The following is a 10,880-nucleotide window of genomic DNA, read 5'->3' as shown; positions in this document are numbered from 1 at the left end:
AAAGTGCAGGGCGGGATTCACCATAGATCCACAGGAGTCACTTGCAGGTTTGGATGTTCTTGCGAGATTTCAAAGTATTTTGATAATTAAGGAAAAAAATTGCTCTTATTTTCTTAAGTGGAAAGATGCAGAGGGCCCGGTATTTCAGGACTGGCTCACAGAGTTAGGTAAAGTAGCTGCTTTTGAAAGAATATCCTATAGTATAACAAATGATACTGATAAATATAATGAGAAATGGGGAATGTTTTTAAAGACTGTATTCTTTACAGGGTACCTAAAATATTTCTGCATATATTGATCATAATGGGCTGTTTTTGGGGGATGGAAATGAAGGTGGAGGTGGACTGGATGTTATGCAGGGAAGTCTACTTGTGGTCAGTGAATTTCACATGGGACAACAACAGCACAGTGGTTGTTTCCTGGTAAATGGACTGATGTATCTGTCCGGGACTTGTTATGTATTTGTTTTAATTTCATTTTCTATTTGTTTGTTTGTTTATGTTTTATTGTCAAAATAAGATTGTGCGTCTTTTATCTTGACTTGGCCTTTATTTTTATTCATTTATTTTTTACACTGTTCTCTTAGTTAATCTTGTAAAATGTAAAACTCTATAAATAAAATTTGAATCATAAAAAAAAAATTCTTATTTTCAGGTGATCATACATGCTTGAAATGCAGGACTTTTACTTTTATTTACAGTGTGATATTAGTACTTTTGCATGATAAACTGTAAATGGACTGTACATATATAGTGACTTTCTAGTCTTATGAACACAATCATTTACATTTAGTCATTTAGCTGATGCTTTTTTTTTCGACATTAGTGGAAGACCCGCTCTGCCATCACACACATTCACAAATACAGTGAGAACTTTGTGCACAATATCCCCAAAGACTAGTCTAGAGTCACTATTTAGTTTAGTCTGTAGAAACATGGTGTTTCAGCATCTTATTTTCTTAATATTCTTATTTTCAGGTGATCATACATGCTTTAAAACATAGTTATATAATATTATATTCAATGTCTGCCTTCCAAATCTGACACACTGCACCTTTAAATCTCATAGAATAAAGTATATTCTTTAAAATAACAAACTATTAGATTCATCATTTGTTCAAAAAATAAGATAAAACATGAAATAATGTATATTTTCACGTCGTCATGGTAACGTTCAGGTGACAGCTGGTTTCGGTTTGTTATGACGCGGTGCATGCCGGGAAGTGTAGTGTAAAGCGCATGAAACATGGCGACCTCCACGGGGCAGGGTGTGCAGGCTGTCGGCGGCTCCGGCGTGGAGAAGGTGGAGGTGTTACTCCACCCGGAGCTGCTGTCTCAGGAGTTCATGCAGCTCATCCTAAAGGAGGTGCGTTAATGTGCAGAGAGGAGGAGGAGGAGGAGGAGGAGGAGGAGGTGAAGAGTTTAACGGAGGAAGGACGCCGTGATGTTAGCACGCAGGCTAACAAACGTTTGTTTAATGTTTTTAAAATGTTTTTTTTGTGTCTGCACGCAGAAACATGTCAGCACCGGAGGCTGCGAGAGTCGGGACCGGCTCACGGAGCTCTACCTCCGGCATGTCATCCCGCTGCCGCAGAGGACGCTGCCCAACAGCCGCTGGGGCAAGAGGATGGAGAGGAGCCGAGGGAGGCAGAGCCCGGCCGGCCACAGGGCAGACAGGTACCCGCTGTGCAAGAACACACAGGTCACATGTTTACACTGAATGCATGGAACAAGTGCAACATTACAGTGCATGCAGCAGCTTAGTAACAAGGGAAGATACTCAGTGTGTAAAGGTGGCTCAAGAGGTCACCCACTAATCATCCTGCAGGCTGCATGTCCAGGTGACCCCAAATTAAAAATATTATATACTAATATATATAATATTATATGCATGTTTATTTTACTTTTTAAAACAAATGATGAATCTAGTAGTTTGTTATTTTAAAGAATTTACTTTATTCTGTGATGTTTGTGACTAACAGCTGAGATTTAAAGCTGCAGTGTGTCAGATTTGGAAGGCAGACATTGAATATAATATTCTTTAACTATGTTTTAAAGCAATGTATGATCACCTGAAAATAAGAATATTCAGAAAATAAGATGCTGAAACACCATGCTTCTACAGACTAAACTAAATAGTGACTCTAGACTAGTCTTTGGGGGTATTGTGCACAAAGTTCTCACTGTATTTGTGAATGTGTGTAATGGTAGAGCGGGTCTTCCACTAATGTCGACTAATGACTAAATGTAAATGATTGTGTGAATGTGTGTTCATAAGACTAGAAAGTCACTATATATGTACAGTCCCAGTACCGTTTTTCATGCAAAAGTACTAATATCACACTGTAAATAAAAGTAAAAGTCATGCATTGAAAGTGTGACTTAAGTAAAAGTATTAATAGGGAAAAGTATTTAAAGTAATTAATGCAGGTAATTAAAGCCTTAGATCACTATTACACATAATTAATGTGTGGGGAACATTTAAATGTTGTAACTGGTGGAGGTGGAGCTCGTTTTTAACTATTTAGGACGGCAACTAATAATTATTATTTTCATTCTGGATGAATCTGTTAATTATTTTCTCCACTAATCGATTCATTGTTTGTGAAAATTCTGAAAATAGTGACAAACGAGTGACACCTTCACGTCGTCCAACCGATGATGATCTAAAAAAATATTTATGTCGTTAGTTTAGAATTATGATTATCAAACTTTTTACATGAGTAAAAATAATAAAATAAAAAGCACCAAATAATGTAAAAAAAAATTACAAAACTATTCTGTCTGTGTGATCCCACGTTAGTGAAACAGGAAAACAGAAACTACAGGTTTGGGTGAGAGGTTTACAAGTGTGTGCCGTCACCAAAACAAGTGGCAAAAACACTGCAGCACACAGGTGCACGAAACAAGCCATTCTTGGCACCGGATTGTAAGTGCACTGCTGGATCGGCAGTGGCACAGCCTGTACTGTGTTCTTCCTTCCTCTGCAGCCTGCTGCGAGTCTCCAAAATACCAAACCGGTACAGGTGAGGTAATAAACAAACTGTGTGCCAGCACCGAGCACCTGCTTGAAAATAGTAAGTGTAATTAACTGATCATTGTTGTTTCCAGTTCCAGTAACGACCACAACAGGAAAAGGCCTCTGATCGTGTTCGATGGCAGCTCGTCTCACTCTGGCCCGCTAAAAGTAAAGAAACCGGAGGGAGCCACCGCGTCAACAGGAATCACCGACAGGTTAAAGCCTCCGCCCGCCAGGAGCCTGTCCAACCCCATCCGCAGGCTGTCCGGAAACACGTCTTCCTCGTCTGTCACAGATACAGACACGAACCTCAAACGAGAAGCAAACAGCTCGGTATGACGTCATCTATGTTTCTTATCTTTTGCTGTGTTGTTTGTGTTTTAATCGGGGTGGAAATCATGTAAGACTTTTACAATACGGGTGATTCTTTGATATTGATATTGACGATGAAAACATACCTCTAAAACGACAGAAAAAACAGACATCGAGTCAAGGTGGGAAAAGTCTTGATCGCATTGTTTTGTCCTGGAATGAAACTTTATTTATTTTATTTTTATTGTTCCTGCCGCTTGTGTTGAAAACGCTGCATCTCGGACGAAGAACGGTTGATTCGTGAAGCTGAAATGTCACGTAAACGATACCTCCTCATTTAACTACAAAAACCTAAATATGGTAGTAACGGGAGAACGCCAGAGAGCTAGAAGTTTTTGCTGTTATTGCAATATTGTATGTCATTTCCAGTAAAGAAACATCTAATATTACGATATAGAATGTGTTTCTGTTTTAAAACAATACAAACAAACTAAATATTTAACAGATTCAGGGTGACAGAGAGCAACTGATGTTACACGATGCAACCCGATAGCCAGGCGCTCACTTGCTGTTCTGTTAAAATATGTGCGTGTCAAATCTTTTCAGAAAACTATCACAAATGATCATGAAATATCAATGGATCATTCCCACATTGCAGCATTTTATGTTTCACTTTTTGTCGTCCGTCTCTTCAGGATGAACCGAAGTCTCCAGAGGTGAAGAAAAAGATCCAGCATGTGACATGGCCCTGACCTTTGACCCCTGATCACACACACCGCTCTCCCCGTCTCCCACCAAATGTTGTCGCTCACCGTCTGTGCTCTCCCCCCTTCATAGTTATCCCACCAACACAACGACACAGCTCTCGTCCCGGGCTGAGAGCTGACAGGATGCGGCGGTGTTGACTTTGAAGTCACGAGCTTCTTTGTTGCTTTCCAACAACCTCAAGTGCCCTTACCATTAAAGATCAGCAACTGTCCTCAACCCCACACATGGAGACCTTTTACAGGACAAAACAAGCAACAACTCTTGTTTTCTGACGTAACATTTGGTTGTTGACGAGCTGTTTCTGTGCACGACTCGGTAAGAAGGCCCGCAGTACTTGTTTGTTTCTATGACTCGATCGAGACTCTCATCGGGATTGTGACTGTCAAGATGAAGGACAGATCTAAGAAACATTGTGAACGTGTTATCAGGCAAAACATTAAATATTTAAAAAAATATTCAGTTTTTCTCTGGTGTACCTTTTTAAATAATACAAAAAACAGATTAGGTGGAAGCTCATGTCTAAGTTTTAAACCGGTAGTCGGCGTCATTTTCGTTCTCCATCCCAGTGAAGTTATTTCTTATACAGTTGCATCATAATCTGCTGCTAAATAACCGTGTTGACACAGAGGAATATGACGTTTTAATCCTTTACAAGGAAAAAGAAAGGAATGTGAACTAAACCAGGAATATTGTCTTTTTGATATTTATTTGGAATTGTGGATAAATTAACGGAGACAGAGTTCATCAAAAACACACAGGAGCAAGATTCACAAAGCGTTTTGTCAAATCCATTGTCATGTTTGTACCAACAGTTTTTTAAAAATAAATTGTCTCAATACAACGAATCCTGAATGTTTTGATTTTATTACAGTCGGAAATTCAGCAGCTTTGTGACCCATGTTTGATATACCAGGATTTTCACATATATACTTAATTTACTCTTACTCTTAATATTATGATAAAAAAAATAATGAAGGAAATCTAAATTCTTCTTAAGATCTTTGACCCTTCAGTCAGCGGTAACGTCAGAATAAAATTTGTGTTTTTCTTGCTCAGAAGTTGCCAATAGAAACATTTTGACCCCCTTTTTTTTATTTTTCATGTGATTTCATGCACAGATACAATCAGCAGTTATCAGAGACACAGTTTTAATATATTTAATTTGTAATGGCAGAACTCGTTCACAAAACCACTACTACATTACAGCACCAAGCCAGTCCATGCACAAAGCGGTAATTATTATTATCACACCTCAAAGTGGATAGTCTACATTAATATTGTAGACTTATTCGTACAGTGTCTATCTGCAAACATGTCGCTGTTTCATAAGCAAATATCTTTACAATCATGCCAACAGTTATGTATTAGTAATGACTTTTTAACATTCCACTTAAATAAATTCAAATAACGCTGTTAGTTTGTACTTCATGGCATAAAACAATGTACATTCATAGTAATGCTAGGTAGTAAAGATGCTGTGTTCTGACAGTATTTGTTGTATCTCTGTCGTTACTCTATCATATCATTATCACAGGTATCAGTCGGCTCTCAGACTCCATTTAGATGTCCTTGCCGCACTCTGGGCACAGGATATCGTCGCGTTCGGTCAAGAAGCCACGACCGACCAGGGACACGGAGCACTTCTTGCAGTTGAAGCAGTCATTGTGCCACTGGCGCTCCTCGAAGGAAATGTACTTGCTGCCTCCGAGGCCTGAAAGTTACAAAGTCCAAATCCATTAAAAAAAACATTTCTATGAACATTTCTTTTACCAATAAATTGATCAATTCTGATTACCGCTAATGGGGGTGGTGCAGGAGGCGCACTTCTTGGCATAAAGGTTGCAGAAGCAGTTGAGACAATAGGCGAAGTCATCTCTAGAGGTGAACCTCTGGCCAGACAGCTGCTGCTTGCAGCTAGTGCACAGGAAGCAGTCCTTGTGCCAGGGCTGGTCATGGTAGGTCACCCCACCAGTGGTGATAGGCTGAAAAACAGGACATACACAAGTGAGTGACATACATACTGTCACACCTTTGTGTTGCGTCTGAAGGGGAAATGGAGAATAATTGAGTATTACTTCAGTTCAGTACCTTCTTGCAGTGCACACACTGCATGGCAAACTGCTTCTCATAGCAGGGCACGCAGAAGTTGTGGTTGTCCTTAGGGATGAAGCTCTTTGTGCCAATGGGCTGCTGGCATCTCTGGCAGGTGAAGCAGGTCTCGTGCCAGCTGTTCCCCTTGTGCTCCATCTTCCTGGAGCCTTCAAGGGAAATATTAAGTAAGAGGATAGTGTGAATGTGTGTTTTGGAGTCAACAAACGAACATTTGAATATTATTTGGGGCTTTTAGAACATTTGGTCCAATTTATGGAGAAAAAAAAACTTGAGCTAAACGTAGAAATAAGTATAAATTCAGAGGACAGTGAAGCATATTTTTATGACTTTTTAAGAACTGCCTGCACATGTAATAATATACTTGGAAATAGAGAGATCATGTCATCATGTGGAATTTGGCTTGAGGCCTAAAGACACAGTTTCTGTTTATAGTGTGTTATCTGTTTGGCTGCTGTTGTAAAATACCTAGAATAAAGATAAAGATAAATATAATATACCTTAAGAAGAGATAGCCCTACATGCTCACTCACTATGTCAAAAATGTAGATTGGCTACATCGTTTAAAGGTAGTTCACTCACTTGATATATGTCGACTGTCGAGCAGTTTTTTGTGTTACCTACCTGGCATGATGGTTTTCTTGCACTCATGGCACTTGGAGGAATACTCATTGGAGTAGCACTCAGTGCAGAGGAGCTGCTCATCCTTGGTGGAGAAGGGCTTGTCCACCAGCGAGCGCTTGCACTGGAAGCACATGAAGCAGTCCTCGTGCCAGTGACGGTCCTTGTAGGACAGATCCTACGAGAGCGGCAAGGCGGAGGACGGTTAGAGCTCGGACAGAAACCCACAGAACGAGCGTGTTTGGGGTTTTGGATGTGACGGCTCTTACCCTGGTGTTGCAGCCGATTGGCTTCTTGCACTCCTCGCAGGTGTTGGAGTACAGGCTTTCGTAACATTTCACACAGTAGGGATTCTCCTCTCTGAGAACATACTTCTTCCCAAACAGGGACTCCTTGCAGTAGTGGCAGTCGTAGCGCTCGGTCATTTTGACTCACCTGAGAGAAAGGGAAAGACACAAAATACAGGTGACTTAATGCAAACAGCAGCTGGAAGTTGAGTAGTTACCTCAGTTATTCTTTCAGTTATGCTTTCCAGGAAACTTTATCAAGATCCTTCACATTACAGCCTTTTTTCATGCTGCATTCATCTCTCAGTGGCCCTTCGTTTTGTTCTGTGTGTCAGGACTAGAAGGTGACAAGAGAGGAGGATATAAATAACCTCTATCAGTCCTGCTTAGAGACAGTAAACAGTCAACGTTTGCCCTGTTGCATACCAACGCCCGCCACCGCCACTCTACACTGACCCATCCATCACCTCGCCGTCCAGCTGTCAGCGCCAGAGCGCCGTACCCCCCTTGTCATCATGCTCGCGTGTACGTGAGTGAGTGTGTGTGTGCCAGTGTATAAGTGGGCTTGAATGGCACTTGTAATAATGGCTGAGTACAATCTGCAGCTGTTTGTGGTCGTCCTGTTAAGACCTCTGGTTATCCCACCTGTGCTCAAATACTCCTACTCTCTGCTGACCGAGGATAGTGTAGGATTTTTTTGTTTGCCACACACACACATACTCATTTGTCCGTTCATTCCTCAAATCTTTGTCCATGAAAGGAGGCTAGGAAATATGTCACTTACCCCCCTCAAACATTCCTCCCTTACCACCATTCCTGCTTTATTTAAGTTTCTGTTTATCTCCTCTTGCTGCTTTATTGTCCTTCTCAGACCTTTATCTATTTGTGCTCATACCTGTATTCCCACCTCAGCAGTCTGACACGAGACCTGTGAGTGATTTGTGACGTTCCTGACATTCACGTATCTTTTATCAGGCTGAAGTTGAGACGTTTAATCTGCCTGTCCTTTCTGCTCTGAGTCACTCTCAACCCCTCCCACATTCCCTCATTGTCTCCCGCTCCCCACCATGACTCACCTAGCTTATATAAGGATTTATCTGACTCCTAAAAATAAAAAAAGGATAATCTGAGCTGACACAAATAAAACCTTCAGCTATTCAGACATGTCATGCAGCTGTTTCCCCCCACAGCTTCTGGGCTCTCTTTTGTCTGCAGCCCATCTGGGAGTCTCTCCGTGTAAATCACTTGATGCCAAACTGATGTACGGCCAGTTGGCAAGCTGTTTGACCACCGTTGCAGCCTGGTCTATCCCCAGAAAGTTCCACTACGTCTTCACCCAGTCAGTCAGCTCTCTCAATTTGGTTCATTATTTTCCGGTTTCTGCAGGAAATTTTTGTTTTTTAGTACCCATCTGCTCAAGAAACCCTGCAACGTTCATAATTCCAGAAAGAAAACGCCACAAGTACATTCTCTTCCGAAGCAACAAGTCTGGGGGAATTCTCTGCCAATTTAATAAGTACGAACAACAGCCTCTATTAATAGATTTGTAAGTGGATAATGGAATGAATCGAATTAAGCTGTACATTGAGAATGTTCCTATTAAATCCAGAAGTCCAAACTCGAAGTAAATGTACTATAAATCAAAGTTTGTAGCTCAATCTGACTCCTGCACCAACTGTAAAACACAAGCATGTATATATGCTGAACTATACACTATATTCATTAACTACACAGTTCTAAAAAAAGATCTTTTTATTAACAGGTACTTTCTTTTCTGCATTATTTTTCACCCAAAAGTGTGACAACAAGATTTCCTACTGATTCTGATCACACCAAAATGCTGTGAAGTGCGTGAAACGCAACAAAAAAGAGAGAAAAAGCAGAATAACGAATAGACCCGTTTGCCAAAATAAAAGTCATCACCGTGAAAGTGAGGAGCATATTTTATCAACACAGGGGAAGTGTGAGCTCGATAAGAAGGAAGGGAAAGAAGAAAGGCTGGAAAATCAGCTCATCTTTTTGGACAGAAAAAGAAAAAGAAAATTTAATAAAAGAAGGATGAGACACGCTCTGTCTCGGAAAAGTCGGGTAAGAGAAGAGGTGGTTAAATAGTGAAGGGACTGTGCGGGTGGGAGGAAAAAGAAAAGAGAACATGAGGTAGGCAGGTGGGGAGGCAGGTAGGAGGATGCCAGGGGCCACAGTGAGCAGCTGTGTCCCAGAGAATGGAAGACATGGATGGAGACCGGTGAAAGGACAAATGGGTGGAAAGATGGACGAGTGAATGGATGGATAGTGGAGCAGCTGAACAGAGTCGGGTCTTACCTTCCTATCTGAGGAGTGTGTGCCTGTGCGGAGTCTGGGGCAGACTGAGAGAGGAGGCTACGGGTCAGCTGTAGTTAATCCTGATTGCATTACTCCACCCATCAGGGGCTAATTGAAAACAGGGGAGGGGAAACTCAGAGGGGGCAGCGAGCGAGGGGGCAGGGAGTCTTTTTTCAGATGATCTATAAATACGGTGGCGCTTCACAGAGATAACCCCGAGGCCCCCTTTCACTTCGCTCATTCAGTCACCGGAGAGGCCGTGTGGCCTTTTAAGGTCACTCAGTTGCTCACTCAGTGATTCAGTCGCTCACTTCGGTTTTTTACTGCATCCGCCTCATATTTTTGTTTCTCCCCACGACAGCCGTATCACATCATCCCTCCCTATCCCACTTCAACTGCTGTTTTCTTAACTTGTGCGATATCTCTGGTTATCATCATCATAATATTACACACACACACACATGCACACTGTTACATAATACCACAATCTTCCTTTGATACATGATGGAAAGGGTCAAATGTCAAAGATTGTTATCCGGTCAGAGATTTGTTCCTATATATGTCTCATCTGTCTCTACCTCCATATATTCCTCCTCACAGGAGAATACCCATTTAATCCCAAACCTCCCAACCTATCGGGTACAGTATCCAGGCCCGGTACTGACAGACACCCGCATAGTTTCTAAGAAAATTGTGGCACTATTTTCTGCAACCCAACACTCTCTTGTTCACACCGCTACACCTCCCTCCTATCAGCCGCCAATGCTCTTCTAAGTCCTCCCTCTCTGTTTCTCTGAAGCTGGTTTTCCTGATCTGGTCGTCCCTGGACGCTCACCAGAAAGAGAATGAGAAAATGCGTCACTAGGTTCAAGGGTTCTATTTGTGGACCGCCATAAAGCGATTGGGCATCACAAAGTGTTGTGTTTGGGCTGTGTCTATGCATGTTGATGTATCGTGTATAAAAAGAGATCTTTTTCAGCTCGCGGTCAGTCGATCATTCTGGGCAAGACCGAAATATCTCAACAAGTATTACATGGATTGCTATGTAAGTTTGTCCAGATATTTTGAACACTCCCCAGATGATGAATCTCTGTTGACTTTGCTGATCCCCCAACTGCTTCATATTTGTGGTTATGAGGGAAAATACCTCAACAACTGCTGTTTGGATTTATGTTCTCTTTGGTGATCCCTGAACTTTTCATTGAGCGTGAGCTCCTCAGGTAAAACTAATGACATCCCCACCATAGTGTGTTAACGGATAGATAGATCAATCTTGGAATCCTTTGGCTTTCTTCTGATGATGATTCAGCCTCTGGGGACAAAGGCCAATAAATTTGGGCTTCCTGTGTAGCCAGCAGAAATCTGGAAAATGGATAATCCAGGCCAAAGACTTCCTCTGCAGCTCGATATGTGCGAGAAGACTCAATGCTAATTTCAGGAGAT

At 41.6% G+C, this 10,880-nt stretch overlaps 2 protein-coding genes across 2 annotated transcripts; one reads left to right on the top strand and one right to left on the bottom strand.

Annotated features, from left to right (window-relative positions):
• Nucleotides 1-1,213: 1,213 nt before the first annotated feature.
• cxviiih2orf49 (chromosome XVIII C2orf49 homolog) lies at nt 1,214-4,939 on the top strand. The gene is made up of 4 exons (XM_019255712.2): nt 1,214-1,365; nt 1,513-1,676; nt 3,111-3,351; nt 4,026-4,939. The coding sequence occupies exons 1-4, from the start codon at nt 1,246-1,248 to the stop codon at nt 4,080-4,082; spliced, it is 582 nt and encodes a 193-aa protein (XP_019111257.2). The 5' UTR covers nt 1,214-1,245; the 3' UTR covers nt 4,083-4,939.
• On the bottom strand, nt 4,820-9,559 carry LOC104932101 (four and a half LIM domains protein 2). The gene is made up of 6 exons (XM_010747256.3): nt 9,438-9,559; nt 7,098-7,263; nt 6,832-7,006; nt 6,187-6,356; nt 5,894-6,080; nt 4,820-5,809 (listed from the first exon to the last, which is right to left on the bottom strand). Exons 2-6 carry the CDS (start codon nt 7,251-7,253, stop codon nt 5,658-5,660), a joined length of 840 nt encoding a protein of 279 aa, XP_010745558.1. The 5' UTR covers nt 7,254-7,263; nt 9,438-9,559; the 3' UTR covers nt 4,820-5,657.
• Nucleotides 9,560-10,880: the final 1,321 nt, after the last annotated feature.

Source organism: Larimichthys crocea, chromosome XVIII (assembly GCF_000972845.2).
Source record: "Larimichthys crocea isolate SSNF chromosome XVIII, L_crocea_2.0, whole genome shotgun sequence".
Lineage (NCBI taxonomy): Eukaryota > Metazoa > Chordata > Actinopteri > Sciaenidae > Larimichthys > Larimichthys crocea.
The sequence above is the reverse complement of the archived record's forward strand: the minus strand, read 5'-3'. Positions and strand labels throughout refer to the sequence as shown.

Excerpts from the sequence above, each read along its gene's own strand:
- LOC104932101 (XM_010747256.3), bottom strand. The coding sequence starts at position 7,253 with ATGACCGAGCGCTACGACTGCCACTACTGCAAGGAGTCCCTGTTTGGG. Across the intron at positions 6,357-6,831 it reads CAAGAAAACCATCATGCCAG|GCTCCAGGAAGATGGAGCAC; the intron begins GTAGGTAACACA and ends TTTCCCTTGAAG. Across the intron at positions 6,081-6,186 it reads AGTGTGTGCACTGCAAGAAG|CCTATCACCACTGGTGGGGT; the intron begins GTACTGAACTGA and ends CCTGTTTTTCAG.
- cxviiih2orf49 (XM_019255712.2), top strand. The coding sequence starts at position 1,246 with ATGGCGACCTCCACGGGGCAGGGTGTGCAGGCTGTCGGCGGCTCCGGC. Across the intron at positions 1,677-3,110 it reads GCCGGCCACAGGGCAGACAG|TTCCAGTAACGACCACAACA; the intron begins GTACCCGCTGTG and ends TGTTGTTTCCAG. Across the intron at positions 3,352-4,025 it reads AACGAGAAGCAAACAGCTCG|GATGAACCGAAGTCTCCAGA; the intron begins GTATGACGTCAT and ends CCGTCTCTTCAG.